This window comes from Pelodiscus sinensis, chromosome 3 (genome assembly GCF_052426305.1).
Source record: "Pelodiscus sinensis isolate ZL-2025 chromosome 3, ASM5242630v1, whole genome shotgun sequence".
NCBI lineage: Eukaryota > Metazoa > Chordata > Testudines > Trionychidae > Pelodiscus > Pelodiscus sinensis.
The window spans coordinates 126,851,409-126,868,705 of NC_143054.1; the positions used below are offsets into that span (position 1 = coordinate 126,851,409).

Below are 17,297 nucleotides of genomic sequence, written 5' to 3' on the forward strand. Positions count from 1 at the left end.
TTTACTAGCTGTATGGGTAAGGATGCAAGCACTCCAAAATTCAGCTTTCAAATTAACTTTTAAAAATATTCATATAGTTAATAAAAAGGAGGAGGGGGAAGAGGTCAGAAAGAAAAGGAGAGGAGAGAAGAGAACATAGTGCCTAATTCTTCATAAACTGCATCAAATTTGAGAGGTTTGGGGTAAGAGAAAGACTTACTTCTAGTCTTTGTACAACTTCTCTGATGTCATCAGAACAATTATCAATTGCAGAGAGAAGAATACATTCTCCTCTTTCATAAAAGATTTTAATACTCATTAATCCTGAAGTCCATCCAATAACATCTCTGCAGGAGCAGTTAAACACTACATTTTTGGATTCTTTTTCAATCAACATGATAAATTCATTGGAGATTCCAAGGAGACATTCAATGTCTGCAGACTGGCCAAAGTCCCGTGCTATCACATTCCACATAATTGCTCCAACACTAAATAAATGAGCATCCTTTCTTGGTTTAACTTTCTCTTTTTTCTTTGCCCCAAGAGTAATAAAACTGAACTTCACCGAAGTATCCACTGTAGCTGTAGTAACAAAATTTTCTGCCAGATCTTTCAAATATTCTTGTCGCGTCCTGGTGGCCATGGCTCGGAATTTTTCTGACTTGTGTGCTGCATTTTCAGCATTAATAACTTTGGCTAAAAGGAAGTCCCTAAAAACTGCTGATTTGGGGAACGTTACTCCTTTGGGGATTGGTGGACCAAATGGAGGTACATCTTTTGATCTTGATACTCCAACACTAGAAATAAAAACAAAAAATAAAATGGATAACCGTCACAACAAAATCTCTACATGACTATGATCTACATAACCCACTGACACAGATGAGTTTCAATGTACAAATTGAGAGATATGAACCGTTAGACATTACAAAGCTGTGTATCTGAAACATATAGGAAACCTGTTTTATTTGTACACATCTACAAGTCAAACAAAAGGGTGTAAACAAAATTGACTGGACTTATAAAACAAAGCCATTTGTGACTCCTCTTTATTCATATAATTCAGGTCAAAGTCCAGAATTTACAAAGCTGCAGCATTTCAATAAGGACTGTTTATAAAGTGTATTTCTTCTTATTTTCCCTGGGATAAATGCAAAATGGTTCCTAGGGTATTGTTATTTAGATGGAACCTTAATTTTAAGGAGCTTTCAAGTTGAATTTTCTTAAAGCAAATGTATCTTATTTACTTTTTCACTAACTCCTTTATTCCATCTCTGACAAATTGAACAAACTCCTTCCTGAGGGCCAAATTCTCCCGACCCCCAGTTATACCCATATCACCCCACTGACGTTGCTAGGATAGTACAGAAACAATTTGAGGGCAGAATTTGAAATATAGGGTATATCTGGCACATTTGTCCAAATGTTCCCATGCTTGAGTAAAAAAAGTTACAGGAAGAAAAAAAAGTCTGCAGAAAGCCAAACAGTTCTGTTACATAGTTCCCTCTAATGGAGAGGGTCTGAGGCCACATGAAATACAAAAGGGAGAGGAATTCATTCTAGCCAAGGGCAACAGACTCCATAGCTTCAGTATACTTAGGTATCTGCTGGTATCCTACAAGAACCAGTAGAGGGCCCAAATATTGCCACCTTTTTCCTTGCTGAGTTGTATCTTCCTCTAAAATAGTCTCTAAACTAAACTACATAGGGAACAAAGTCTTATTCAGTGAAAGCAAGAATGGCATAATGTGACCCATGAAAAACAGCTGCTGCCCCAGCATGGCATTTCAATCTCCTGGTTGGGGCAGAACAGCATCTAATGGTCTGAGAGCAAAGGGAAGTAATTCTACATAGCAGCTGCTTCATGCCACATCTCTATTTGCCAATCCTTGAACAAAACTGAATGAGTTTTAAAAGACTACATACTTCTAGGAGATCCACTGTCATTTATCTGAAGTTGACAGATGCTACAGTGTCCCAGACAGACTCTCTGCAATGCTGTTTGAAAGAGGAGAGGCTGCCCAGAGTGATGCAGTGCAGTGGGAAAGAGCCTCCCTTCCCCCACCAGGTAACATGCTAGGATAGGATGAGAAGGGGAGGAGTTGCAGTGGCAGCACTCCTTCAAATTCCAGACAACTTCTGGCCATGCTGATAGCATGGAAGTTCCAAGTTGATGGAGGGATAGGGGAAGAGTCATATGTAGTAGTCACATGGCTCCCTTTGGACGATGCACTTTGTCCTCCCTCCCCAACTAGTCACCGGGCTGCAGCAGCCGTGCCACTGCAGGCAGGGGCTGCTCCAGCCCAACCAGAGCATCTCTTAACTGTGGTCCCTCCGCTGTGGACAGGGGAAGCTCCAGACCAGTTACAGCAGTCCCTTTCTACAGTGGGCCCTGCAAGGCTGGAGTAGCCCCCTGCTCATGCCAAATGGGGAGGTGCTCCAGTCCTCACCATTAGCCTTTCATATTGTTAATGGTGAGGTTAACCTTTCACTAACTTCACCATTAACCTTTCCATTGCTATAACTTCAAGTCTTATTTTTAAAACCTGACTGCCCTTTATATGTCCACAAGTAAATAAATATAGAATACTAAAACTGAAAGGGACCTCAAGAGATCATCAAGTCCGGTCCTCTGCCCTCACAGCAGGATCAAGCATGGTCTATATCATCCCTGATAGATGTCTGTTAACCTGTTCTTAAATATCTCCAGTGGTGGAGATTCCACAACTTCCCTAGGCAATTTATTCCAGTGTTTAACCACCCTGACAGGTAGGAAGTTTTTGCTAATGTTCAACGTAAACCTCCTTTGCTGACATTTAAGTCCATTTTTTCTTTTCCAATATCTACATATCTTTAGCTATGCCTACAAAACTATACCCACAATTAAGTATGAATACAAACAAAGCTCTCTAAACTTAAACCCTTAATGATCATGATCTATTAAATGAACCAGTCTGAAATGCTATCATTATAGTGATGTCAAATACCTTACTTTTTATATTCTATGCACCTTTAAAAATGAAACTCTAAACTGGAAGAGAAACATAGCAGAAATACAGAGAAAACAGACACACCCACACACATATATACACTTCTTCACATATGTACATTGCTTGGAAAAGATGCTTTATTTTAATGAAAATAGCAAAGAAGAAGAATAGTAAGTATCCACTCACCTATAGCACACATTTTCAGTGCAAGGATTATGCACTTTAACTATGACAAACACATGTTGAAAGTGAGATCGGATATTTTTTGGAGTAAAAGGAAGCGCTCCGGGCTCTTGGAAGACAACAGTAACGATATCATTTCCTATGTGCCTTTTCCTTAGAAGCTATGTACAAGGAATATGAATTTAAAATCAGTTAGTTTTCTCTTCACATTTGCAAAAAAAAAAAAAACCAAAAAAAAAACCAAAATAAAAAACAATTGACAACTTAATTTTTAAAATGAGTCACTTCAGAAAGTGGATACATTTTTACAATGCAGTATTCCCAGTGTGGAGATGCATGAAACTGGGATGTATGGGGGCATGAGGGGAAGAATGGGCTAAGCTAATAACTTTACCAGTCTTACTTTATGATTTGATTCTTTTTCGATATGTCAGCCAGTGTTCATCTCCACATATTAGAGTACTTGTGTATTAATATGAAAATTGCATAACATTTGACATTTAGCACTAACATTTGTATGTCCTTTCATATCTGAAGCACAATATTGTTTATCTTTTGTCAGGAAACCTCTCCTCTCCTAAACTGTATTAAGTCCCTAAATAATTTTTTTTAAATTAGTCACCTAGTAAACTGTCAGCACAAATTCTAGCTATCTTAAATTTAGTGATATAGCAGTGGATACAACTATGAATGTACCAGAGCTTCAAATTTACTGATCATAACCTCACTACAGTAATTCTTTGTTGTCCGTTTCTTTATTATAGGGATATATAATTTTACAGGTAATATTTTTTTTATTATAGGCTGAAAATTGAATGGTCATGTAAATGGAAAAGAGTATACTGAAGGATAAGGCCTATTCTTAAAAAAAACAAAAACAAAAACAAAAAACCAACCCCACCCTCCCTAAACAAAAATAGAAAACCAAACCTATTTATTTAACCTTTTGTGGCTACAAAATGAAGTTACGGTTATTAGTGAAAGACTTGTATGTCTATAACTTACTAATTTTTTAAAAAGTTTTTTAAGGCTCTGCTAATGCTATTAAGTAGTTTGTGCTAGAACAGCACGTGTTGCAGGGTGTAGATGTGTTATCACCCAGAAGTCTGCAGAACTTGCATTGTGGACTAGTGAGTCAGCTTTGTAAGGCTGCACTAACACTACAGAGCCAAAATACAACCGAAAGAACTGTAAGAAATCAGCTATATGATATAGGGCAATGATGAGTTTACTTCTCCAGTGTTTAGAAAGAAGTTATCTTGTTTTTGGAATAATTGCTTTTATTGATTTTTATATGAAAAACCAATATTCAAACTCATACATAAAATAGGCACAATTATCTTATTGTTTATATATAAATGCCAGAGATCTGTTTACAACCATACATCTGGAAAGCCAACAAGAATCGATGGTAATGCAGTTCTGAAGTACTAACAAAATATGCTACTTTGAATGCACTAAAAAAATCAAGAATAATGTAAAGAAAAAAAGAAATATTAACCAATGAGCACTTAAAAAGATTTGAAAAATACTAATTTTGTTCTACAATATATTTTCTTATTCATTAAATGGTAAAGCCACAATAAATAGCTGTTTGGGCAACTGTAAGATATATGTGTATTGCACCCAATCTATGTTTGAAATGCATAATAAACTATTTGACGTTGTGTTTAAATGTAATGTCAGAAATAATGTAATTTGTTTTAATGATGTATAGTGCATTTAGATCAGCATAGTAAAGCACAAGTTCACAGTGAGAGGTTATCACTGCCTTACAGGTTGGAACCTACATAACAAATGAATTTGTGTCAGACCTTCCAATCACAGGGCTATTTAAATTGAACGTAAGTAAGCAGAACTCATGTAAGACTAGATTTTGTATGTTATCAAAATAATTATTTTGTCTCCAAGCAGATTCTTTTCCTTTTTAAAAATGTGCTAAATGTCTTTGGGAAGTGCTCCTTAACCTACAAATAATCATGGGACACATAGGCAAGAATAGAACACATCTGTAAGATATAAGACTAAAAAGTTTTTGAAATCTAGAAGCACTGTATTAGCAACAGTAGCTCTTTACAGTAAAGCTGGTTCTTGAGTCCTATCAATAAGCTGATTAACATTTTAGGTGCTTTAGAAAGCTTAAAATATTAACATGAATTTAAAGTGTGGTCAACATTCTTAAAACCTTACCAGGTTTGTTGAAATCTGAGTGACTTCATTGACAATTTTTTAATAAAACCAATATAACTCTGCCATTATAAATGGCTACCATGCACAAGTGATCAGTGAAGTTCAACGCAAACTGAGTGAAGGCAAAACACAGTGATGTGTCTGTATATAGGGAATCAGAATGCAAAGAGCTTGAAAGTGGAGAGAAGGAAACCGGGGATGGGGGTAGAAGGAGATGAACCAAAACATGAAAGGAAGAACTCTAGCAAGAGCAAAGTACAGGAGAAATCATAATTGTTCAAGGGGGGGGAGGGGAAGAGGGGAACACACTTTCCTGGAAAGCATAAATAAGGGTAATTGGCTGAAAATGCAAGAGGGATTGAAGGAAACCAGGCTAAGTTAAAATGACTGTCCCATGCCCTTTTCCAGTTTGTCCCTTTAACCTATTCTCTTTCCAACTTCCACTTCCTAACTATTTTTGAAACCTCAGTTTCCTCTTCCTCTCTCATTTTCAGGTTTGCTCAGTTTATTCATCTGCCTTTCTAACATATTCCGAAGTTTCTTACGACAAATGCTGAAGCACAGTAGGGATTCTCAATAGGGTACACAGACCACGCAGGATTACTTACAGGAAGAAGACACCCAGACACTCTCTGAGATCACTCTAGTATCAGTCTAAATTGTTGTTATGGTAAAATGTGAAATGAACTTAATACAAAAGTGTGGGTAGTCAACAGCAAACCAGTGAAGAAGAACTTAACACACAAAAGGGAGTCCAGTAAGGAGAATATGTGAGAAAAGCAAAAACTGATTGATTAAAAAGTTTATACAAAGATATTAGTTACTGTATTGACTAGGATATCTTATCCATAATGACGAACTCTAATTTTCTGATGTATACAAAATCTAGAGGGAAAATATGGGCTACCATGTTAAAATGTAGCACACTTCCTGGCTATGTACGTTCATAGACAACCTGCCCATTTCTGTGTAATTTCAATCACCTGTTCCAACTGAGAATGAAGGAGTTCTTGTGATAAGAGTGAAATATATCAGTCTTCACTCAATTCAGTGGTGAAAAGTGGAAATATCACAAATAAAGAAACCTGCAATCTTATTTTAGTATATTTCTAAAATAAGTAAAGGGACTTCAAAAAAGTAATTTCAATATGTATTTCTGTTCAACACAATAACAAACGTGAAATGGTATTTCAATCAGACCTGGTTAAACTGAGTTAGGTGAGCCCATCTGTCTGATTCTCTCGAAGTTTAGCAGCAACTAATCTTATGTATCAATGAAATAACTTGTTAATCTGATTTTTACTTTTCTTTAATTAATCCAGACAAGAATGAATGCAATGAAAGGATTTGAGTTAATCAGGTCTGACTATGTATAGAAGCAGACTCCAAATGTGAGGAGAAACTTGCAAGGGAGTGAACTGGAAAGGGACTTTGGAAGGGTAAAGTTTAAAGGAGAAAACCTTGAACTATGATTTGAAGGAGAGGCTAACAATAGGAGAAGGAACTGGGGCCACACCAGGGCTGGTCGTCCTCTCTGTTCTAGGGAAGGCGCAGCTGAATCGAGGGTCCCCAGCCTACGTTGCCGCCAAAGTGAAAATTACCTTGCTCTTTGGATCTCCTGCTGGCTCTAAAACTAGAGGGATGTCCTGATCAGTGACCAAGCAGGGCGTAGTTAAGTCCTGGAAGAAGCAACAGACAATTCTGGTGTGGCCTATTTTTGGCTCACCGGTATTTGGAATTAGCAAAAGCTCAGAGCTTGCTCATAAGAGGCCCTGTTTCTAAATGTTGAAGAAGAATGATTTGACATCTTGACAAATGACGACAGAAAGTAGGAAATCATATTGAGGGGGCAGAGTCATGTCTGTGTCAGCATACACCCCTTAATGCTGGTGCAACAAGCTACTGATTTGGGGGGCTCAGTTACCTTTTGTACCTAAAAAGGGAAGTTGCCATGTTCTCTATCCTCCCCCTACTTGGGTATGTGGATACAGTGAGCCAAGTCCTGCTGAGAAAGCAGTGTTCATATACCACATGGCTTATAAGTCTCAATGTCCTGGGGTCATGAGCAACTGCGCTTGTGGTCTTGAGACTTCCAGGAATCTCAAGGGAAAGACTTATTCTTCTGATCAGATTTCTTCCTATCTTGTGAGAGATACCACTGCCGATATATTGCACATTTCAATACATATTTTGGTAACTAAATAGCAATGGTGATAAAGTAAACATTTGTTTATTAATGACCCCTTTTACACATTAAGGCTGGCTAAATTTCTTGGTACTTGAGTGTGTTATCACACCTCAGGCAGGTGTCCATGCCATGCAAACACTGTTGTGTTCCAGCATCTAAAAAAAAATAATGTGGCGGGTCTTCAGGAATATATACTGCTTCTCCTTGTGAAACTGCCACATTATTTTGACCTCAAGAAAGCGATGGATCACAATGCAAAACTGCTTCTAAATACCAACACTGTCAGAAGTACAAAGACTGATGGGTGCTTGCTGAAACATTGTGCAAGGGAGTGTTCATTATTAGGGGACAATAACAATTAAAAAAAGGAGTATTTTGGAAGTAGATCAACAACAGGCATCTATCTAGAAAGGAAGGAAACAGAAGGGAGTGTCAGGGAAAAGGATAAAGAGAAGGCAAAGTAAGAAGCAATAGGACAGCAGCAGGGGTGGCTGAACAATGCAGCAGTGGAACTGACAAACAGTAAACAATCATGAAAATTAGTGGATCAAGGTAAAAGGGTTCCCTATGCTCAAGGCTGAGGGCAACTCAAGACAGACAATGACCAAAATAATAATAATAATAAACTTCAAGTAAGGCCATATTTACTGTCAGCACTTGTGATAAGCAATGAAAATGTTCATTTTAGGATCAAGCTCATTCAGCATATTATATCTTATTGCACTGCATCCTTTCTATTTACATAAGTTTTTAAGCCGTTCACATAAAGACCAATATTCTTCTATTCCAACGTATTTTGCATCTGTGTTTAACCAAGGAAAAAGAAGTCTTTAAAAATAAAGATTCAAGATTAGATGATGACTTGAACCTTGGCAATATATCTTTCAAATACTACCTTTTGTACAAAGTCATCACTTTGATCTCCAATTTGTTTTACATATATATAGTATCTCAGGAATACTTAAATGTGATTTTTAAATTAAACATTAAAGCCATGTATGTTTGCCAGTCTGGTAAAATGCAATATAAAAGTTTAATCTTACAGTCAATGAAGTAAGACTGGTCTCTGGGCAAAGTGACTCTGTTACATAACTCTACATCACAACAAAAGATGGGCCAAAGCTGTCAAGAGAAGCGGGGATGTTGGAAAAACAGTTGTATCTTGCACTGCAACTGCAGAAGATACTACAATTAAACACTTTTTGTTTTACTTCTGTAGAGGCAGAAATACGCCGAATATGTAAAAAAAGTTGTATCATCAACAGTCATCTGATCAGTGAATAGCTCTACTCTGTTGTTGTTTTGATATATTATACCAAATGTGCTTTTCTACTTATTCACAAAAAATATTTTTTCTGAAGGATTTCACTATCTAGTACAGGCAAAGACAGACATAACCTTATTCAGGATTCCACACACTTTGGATGCTGTGGTGTTTTTTAGCCATCCTTAATGCTCTAAGAGTTTCTGAGCTATAATATGAGCCATGAGAATTTATCAGATAGAAAAAAAGTTTGTTGCACAGCCATCTATCACTACAAGCAGATGCCTTATAGGATTTGGTGAGGCATTATTATTAAAATAGTACACTAAGCAGAGGTTTGAAGGCTGAAATAAAAAATAAAGATTACTCAGGATCATCTAAAAACTTTGTTACATTATTAAATATTTTAATCACATGATGGATTTTATTCTAATTTAAGTTTGAGAAAAATGTTTTAATCTTCACACATCAGTGTTATTTAATATTAGCATGCAATGGAAGAATCAGAATAAGTTTCTAAATCATGAAGATAAATTAAAATAACATCTGAGTACTTAATGCTTTAACAAGATTTCTATAAACATGATTCTAAGTGATGGTCTTAATTTGCATAAACCACTAATATTGTTTTACAGCAAAACAATAATTTCAAACAAAAACTCCATTCAGCCCCTAAATTTTACACAACATATTACTATAAAAATGTGAATTAAGAAAACATACCTGTTGCCTGTTACTTGGCATGTATGGTAGCATAGTTGATACATGAAACATTAATTCATAATCTTTATAGGTGGTATAGAGGGAATGAGTTCCTGTTGAATCAGCTGCAAATAAATTTCATTATAAAAAAAAAAAAAGAGAGTCGGTGAAACAAAACTTTCACAGTTTTTAAAGACACCACTCTTTGCATATTATGACTATAATTTTCTATTTAGATTCCTAAATGTAGGCTAAATAGACTTCAATGGAGCTATGACTATTTACAACACCTGATGATCTGCTCCCTAATTTCATATTAAGGGATTAAGAGAGCCTTGAGATCTTGCCAGAAGCTGTCCACACTGAGCTCCTTGCAAGATTGGGATTTGAGTAACATAATTTTGAAGACAATAGCAGCTGTAGATTCTCATTGTTTTTTGAAAAAAAAAATCAAGGCACAATACTAAATATGTATTTAGTTGCCTAAATATGAGATTAGCTAATTTTCAGAAACAGGCTCAAAATTTAGATTTAAAGAAAAAAAAACAACCAACATGGCCAAACATTTCAATTTTCAATATGCAAATCGTGAAGCACATAGTACTTTTTCCTAAATAAAAACAGTAATAATTGTATAGATTGTACTTACAAATACTTCATCATTTTAAATGTATAGGATCTTTAAATTGGCACTTAGTTACTCCATAGATTAATCTACAGAAAATACTGACAACATTTTTCTACCTATCATATTTAACAGATACTGCAGTTGAGATTTAAAATAATACATTCTACTTCATGGCATCAGATTGTGCAAACTAATAATTAAATATAGTAAAAAGCAATGATCTTCCATGTCAAAGTGTACTTTCATTTAACTCCTGTAATTTAGGTTTAATTGTGAATTTTCATAATGTGCCATCAAATAGAATGCACTGTTTTAAAGTCTCTTTAAGCTGGGCTGAGAGCCCTGCTGGGCTCCTGGGCAAGGCAAGGGGACCCTGCTCCATGCTCCCAGAAGGAGTGGGGCCTCAGATGGAAGAGGGGATGGGGTTAGGTTGCTCCTAGCGCTACCTGGAGAGCACTGCACCTCCCTTAGGCAGCCTTAAATGCTGCTTGGAGCACACCATGCAGTGTCCGGGCAGTACTTTAAAGGACCTGGAGCTCCGGCCACTGCCATAGTAGCAGCAGCAGTGGCCAGGACCTCCGGGCTCCCTCCTCACACTCTTTCACTCTCCTTTTCTCCAAGTTATGGCCTAGGCCCTGTCCAGTACCTACATTTCAAAACCAATTTCACCTGACAATTTTAGGCTTGTATTCAAGAAAGAACTTAAAACATATTTTAGATGTTTTGCTGAAATGGGGCTTTGAACTCTGGACAACATGTATGACAAGTTTCAAATTTATAGCTAGAACAGCCATGTTAGGATCCCCAGAAAGACATTTAAAATGGGAAATATAAAATTAACTCTTATTTATATCCATTTTTCAAAACTTTTTTAAACAACTTTGTATTAAGTATAATTCAATAGTTTGTGTCTCTGACCCCAATTCTGAAAATACTTATTCACATGTTTAACTTTAATTACCACTGGCTTCTATATACTTATGTGATTAAAACTAAGTTCATGTGTGAGTGTTTGCAAAATTGAGACTATATGCATAGCAGAATTTCCACTGTAGTTTCTTATATAAATCTGGGGGGGAGGGGGGGGGGGAGGAGAAGAAATATCAGCATAAATGATTTTCCCCTTTATTTCAGAATCTTACCTAGAAATACAATCTCATTTAACCTTTGGATACTGTTTTATAACATCAGATTCTCATTTTTTGTTGCTTATTACAGAGAAGATATCTATATCCCTTACCTTTAATTCAAGTTGTCTAAGGTAGCATCCCTATGTAGCTTAATAATTTTGGTTTAGTATCTTGGAAATGAATCAGTAAATCTATGTTTAAAATTTAAGATTCCCTTATTGGGACAAGCTGAACTCATTTGGCTCAGAAAATGTTAGAATGGGCACTTGGTAATGCATATTGTAATTAAGATTACAGAATAGTTGCTATTAGAAATACCGTGTTTTTGTAACCTTTACTTATAATTCTCCATAACATGTTTTTAGTACCTCATTTCTAACTATGATTTCTGTTGCAGAAATTTTGAGTAAAATCCCTTCAGTCACTCTGTGTTATAGAGCGAGGCTATGTCTAGACTGCAAACAAAAGTCGGAAAAAGATACGCAAATTGTGATTCGCTATTTGCGTATCTTTTTCTGCTTTTCTTTCGTAAGAGGCTTTTCTGAAATTTGGCCCATCTGCACGGGGCTAAATTTGTGAAAAACCTCCTCTTTTGGCACATCCCTTCTTCTTCATACAATGAGTATTACAGGGATGGAGAAAGAACATGTACGTTTTTTCAGAAATTGTTCCGAAAAAGTGGACACGTTCCTTGGACGCGGCATAGCTTTACCGGGATACCTCTGGTATCCTGGAAAAGATCTGCAGTTTAGACATAGCCTGAGAGGAGAAAAAACAGAGAAGTGTTTTCTTGAAAACAAAGGCAGCAACCAAAACAAGACTCCTGTTCGCTTCAGTGAGATATAAAAATGAAGATGTAAGAATTTAGAGGGTTGCCGTGTTAGTCAGTTGCAACAAAAACAATGAGAAGTTGTGTGGCATGTTAAAGACCAACAAACTAGCAGGGTCGGACTGAGACACGGGCTAGCCAGACAGCTGCCCGGGGCACCAACCGACGGAGGGCACCTGATGGCAGCTGTGAGAGGCACACGGCGTCCTTTACAGCTGCCATCAGGTGCCGCATGCCTGGCTCCCGCAGCGCCGGCCCTGCAGCGCCGGCCAGCAGCACCCTTTATCCCACGGCCGTGGGGCTCTGCACCTCCCGGTGTGCACACCAGCAGCACTGGCCGGGCCGGGCAGCACATGCGCCGTGTGCCCCGCATGTGCCCGGGGGTGGTGCCGCATGCCTGGGGCACCGCCGCATGCCTGGGGCACCAAAAGGGCTCGGGCCAGTCCTGCAAACTAGGTTACTGCCACTTTAAGGTTATATAGTGAAAAGAAAGGAAAAGTAAAGATATGAAAAAGCTGAAGTGCCAAGAACAATGTTAACATGACTCTTGCACATATTTTCAGTCCTGTTCTTCTGTGTACACATGTAGTCTATTATATTACTATTTTTATTATAAAAAAATAGATCACCAAACATACAGGGTGTGCAATGTGGCAGAATAAGAAATGCTACCTTAATTATTTCCATTTCCTAGTTTTCAAATTCAAAATGATACAATCTTAATGTTGCACTGATTTTTCTGCATTTAATATATGCTGCAAATCTGCATATAAAGGCCTTGATACATTCAGTCACTCATGAGAATACAGGTTGGGCCTCCCTTGTTCGGTACCCTCGATACCCAAGCTCCTGAATGAGGGAATTTACTGGATATGGGGTTGTCCCCTGCCACTGGTCTCCATGGACGCTCCCCCTCCTTGCAGTTGGCTCCTTTTTGGTCCCACTGTCTGCCCCTCTTCTCCACCACCTGACTACGGATCCCTGCCTGAGACAGGACTCGCCTGTGCTACTGCTGTCCCACCCGGCCAGGGCTCCCCAGCCACAGCCAGTGCTCCCCTGGGACATGGTTCTCCCCCACCTGACCAGGGCTCCCCTGGGACATGATTCACACTCCTGGATGCTGGGCTCTCTGATCCAGCAACAGCCAAGGTCCTGCTGGACCATGGATGTTGCCAGACCGGAGAATCCTGGATTTCAGAGATTCAACCTGTATGATAAAAACTAGTAGACAATGAAAAATTCAACAGATTAACTGAAGAATAAATAAGTTCTCTAGTAAAAAGACCACATTGATAAACTTTTGGGGAATAGAAGGAAGGGGTTTTTAAAAAAAATAAAATTCAGTTTAATTAGCTACAGCAGCGATTTCCAAACTATGGGCCGCAGCCCAGTACCAGACCACAGGAAAAAAATATTGGGACTCAGCGTGGCTGCTGGGGTGTTCCGGGCTCCCGGAGTGCCCATGTGGCACCAGGTCCCCCAAGCCCTGGGCCGGTCTCGGCAGACACACTAGGAGGAGTGCCAGGCTGGGCTGCAGGAAGGGGGGAGGGAGCTGGGCTCACCTGGGCTGCAGGAGGAAGGAGGTGCCGGGAACCCGGTGCTGGACTCAAGGGGAAGGAGGGAGGGAGGAGCAGGGAATCCACACTGGGCTCAGCAGTTCTTTGGGGCTTGGGGACAGGTGTAGGGAAATGGGGCTCAGCTGTGCTGTGGAGGAGGCATGCAGGGAACCAGTGCACGGCTCAACTGGGCTGAGGTAGATGGAGGAAGGCATACGGAACAGAAGGGCAGCTCAGCTGGGAACTGGTGCTGCACACCCTTGGATTGTGGGGGATGGTTTTGGGGTAGGTGCAGGAAACCAGAGGGGGTGGGCAGTTCAGTTGGGTTGCAGGGGAGGGAGATGCAAAGAATCCTAGCGGGGGGGGGGGGGGAACCAGGAGCCATGAAATGACCTCCCCTGGTCCAAAATATCCCTCATCTGGGACCAGTCAGGTCAGAGGGTGCCAGACCAGGGAGGTCCAACTCCTACCCAAGTCCCCTCCTTGCACCCTCCCTCCTAGCCAGATCCCCTACCCCCAATCTGCTCCTGCTCCCACCTCCTGGAGTGCCCATGTGGCGCCAGGTCCCCCAAGCCCTGGCTGGGCGGAGGATGCAGCCAGGTGAAACACTGGACGTTTATTCATTTAAAAAAAAATTTAATACACGTTTATATTTTGGGGCTGCAAAAAACAGTACTGAAAAAAATGGGTTCCAACTAAAGTAAAAAGTTTGGGAAACCCTGGTCTAGCCAGCTTTCTATCCATCTTACAGTCCGTTTATCCAATCCATATTCCCTTAACTTGCTGGCAAGAATATTGTCGGTAACCGTATCAAAAGCTTTGCTAAAGCTGGCACTGGGGGCCTTGGGAGGACCAGAAACAACTTATTTGCATATTAATCATTTGCTTAATGAATACGCAAATATGCAAATGAATGTTTCTGGTCCTCCAAAAGCTCGTGAATGGATTTACTGGTTCCCATGTCAAAAAGTTTGGGAACCCCTGAGCTACAGCAATATAAAAATGAAAATGTAAAACAACAACAGTGAAGAGTAAGGTACCATTATGCTTAGTTCAAGAAGTACTGAAAAAGTGGCTAATAGAAAAAGAAAGATAATCATAAAGCATACTAAACTCAGTCTGTAGGATATGGAAAGATTAGTTTGTTCTAACTGTAAACATTACACTCCTGTGACAGTCACTGGGTTTAACTGAAGCCATAGCTATATACTCTGCATAAAACCAGAAACAATTTTTTTGTGTCAGTCATCTTGATTTCACTTTCAGACAGCAGCATAACACTATGTGACAGCATATCTTCTGCACTCATCTTCAACAACACACAGCAGTTAATAGCATATCCAAATTATGTTACATTTTGCCCCACAGAATTTAGTATCAGCTGTTTGCTTTCAAAGCGAGTCAGGAAAAGTGTGTGCTGAGAACACTGCGGAACTAAATTTGATGACATCAGATCAGAATATGTTTTGATATGTAGACAGTGCTTGATGATTTTCAGTCATGCTCCCCTCATGGAATGTCCAAAAGGTCGTTTGGTCACTTTTTTCCTAATGTGTGTACAGATCCCAAAAGATTTAAGACAATCAAAGTATTGTGACCAGTATATGCTAACAATATGTCAATATCAAATGAGAGAAACTGAAAACATGCTGTGCTGAAATAGAATGTACTATGCCATTATCAAGAACAGATTTATATTAACAATATTCTGGCAAATCCCAAAGGAATGTGGCCACCTTGCAAATCTAGCAGTAACAGCAGTATTATTTCAAAACGATACACTGCTTTGATAAAAAATGCTCCAGTTATGTTAACTATGGCATATCGATAAATTCCAGTTTTTGTTTGTAGGCCACGCCAACCTCAATAGTCAGATTGGCTAAAAGTTTACACGTGGTAGATTTAGCAGAAATAAGTAAATCCAAGCAGTCCAAACAATTAAATAAAAGTGTAAGCAGTAGAGATATCTGCTGTACATTTCCATCAAATCTCATCGATCTGATGTTAAAATATCAAAACTGCAGAGGAGTTCTGTTGGCCACATACCAGCTTGACTAACTCAAATTGAGATGTTCGTGGTTATAAATTGATTGCATTGACCCAGTCAGAACAAGTCAATGGCAATGGATCAACAATGTGACCTTCAGCACATGTCTATGGCACACGGACTGGATTGATATCCATATTTCAAACATATCAATAGTGACAAGAGAAACTTATCAAAACTAAATACATGCAATACATTTCTTATCCTCTTCCATAGTTCCCAGGAGAATAAATCTTAAGAACTAGAAACAAATCTTAAGCCACAGAAGCACCATAGAAATCAGGTATGTATTTGAATGTTATATGAAAAATGTCTTATTGAAAATACTGGGTCTTTCTTCAAGTATGAACATTAATCCACAAAATACTATGTCACATGAGAAAAAAAATGTCCTTGTTCCATCATTTTACCTTCAACAATATATACATTTGCATTTCTCTTTTTAAAAACAAGTGGCCCTGCAACACCTTAGGCTACATCCAGACAGAGGCACTATTTCGGGATACTGGAAATATCCCAAAATAGCTATTCCACATCTTTAAATGTGCCCGCTATTTCAAAATTAACAGGCGCACTATTCCAGTGTCCCTGTAACTCTTATTCCATGAGGGTTAAGGGACTTGTCGGAACAGCACTTCATTTAATTTTGAGATAAGCTATTTCGAATTACCTTGAAATAAGCTATGAAATTTGAGTAGCACAAATGCATAGCTTATTTCGAGGTAAGGGGGCAGTGTAGAGGCACCCTTAGATACTAACAAAAATTTATAGGATCATGAACTTTCGTGGTTAAGACCCACTTCATCAGATGAGTTGGAGTGGAAATAACAGAATCAAAGAGAAATAAAATGGCAAATGTAAGCCATTTATATTAATGTTGTGGTTTTTTCATAGTTGCAAATATAAGTATAAATGTAGTTATATAAAGATGTTACAATAAAGCAAGACAAGATTGAAGCACCAAGGATTTCTCTAATGGTATCACAATAAAGAGTATTAACTTTTCAGACTTAAGAAACTGTGTACACCATCTATGGGAATTATAAATTATTACAATATCATATTCCTAGTCAATACCCAAGGCCAGGTGCATAGCACAAGAGCCAGAATTTACAAAAGATGCTTACCTTTGGAGAATTATAGACTCTCCCACATGTTAGAATCACAACTTACTTTTATTGTCTAGCTGAGCTCTGTATTTACTAAACCCTTTTAGCCGTACTCTCTGGCCCAGAAGATCAAGAAACTCTTCAAAAGCAGGTCCTGCTGTCTCGTTGTTATACATCTCTTCCTCTGTGCTCTGTCCCGCTTTGCAATAAAGGATCCCAATCTTGTGCTGAAAACTCAGCTGAAATAAGAAAATTACAAATGGCAAAACATGGTAAGCCAAAATATTAATTATTAAGGCTACTATTTTATTTCTGCAATAGCAGGCAAGGATTATTTAATTATCATAGCAATTATTTAAGACAGGAAAAATTGATATGCCAAAGATAATAAAGAAAACTAAAGTCAACTGTTGGTATTCAAGACAGAACAAGCAGATAGATATTTGACTTAACTAATTCATTATATATAGAAATTTCTAGTAATGCATACTCTACAATTGCA

The 17,297-nt window shown here is 38.4% G+C and overlaps 1 protein-coding gene across 9 annotated transcripts in view; it reads right to left on the reverse strand.

Annotated features, from left to right (window-relative positions):
- Nucleotides 1-17,297, reverse strand: part of SIPA1L2 (signal induced proliferation associated 1 like 2) — a 252,931-nt gene that overhangs the window by 87,240 nt on the left and 148,394 nt on the right. For 6 of the 9 annotated variants that reach the window (XM_075924747.2, XM_075924746.2, XM_075924753.2 and 3 more), the window contains 5 exons: nt 16,860-17,034; nt 9,518-9,621; nt 6,944-7,021; nt 3,156-3,313; nt 200-776 (listed from right to left, as the gene is read on the reverse strand). In XM_075924747.2, the coding sequence (XP_075780862.2) occupies nt 200-776; nt 3,156-3,313; nt 6,944-7,021; nt 9,518-9,621; nt 16,860-17,034 (1,092 nt within the window). The remainder of the gene's footprint in view (nt 1-199; nt 777-3,155; nt 3,314-6,943; nt 7,022-9,517; nt 9,622-16,859; nt 17,035-17,297) is intronic. The other 3 variants (XM_075924750.2, XM_075924752.2, XM_075924754.2) reach the window with 1 other exon arrangement.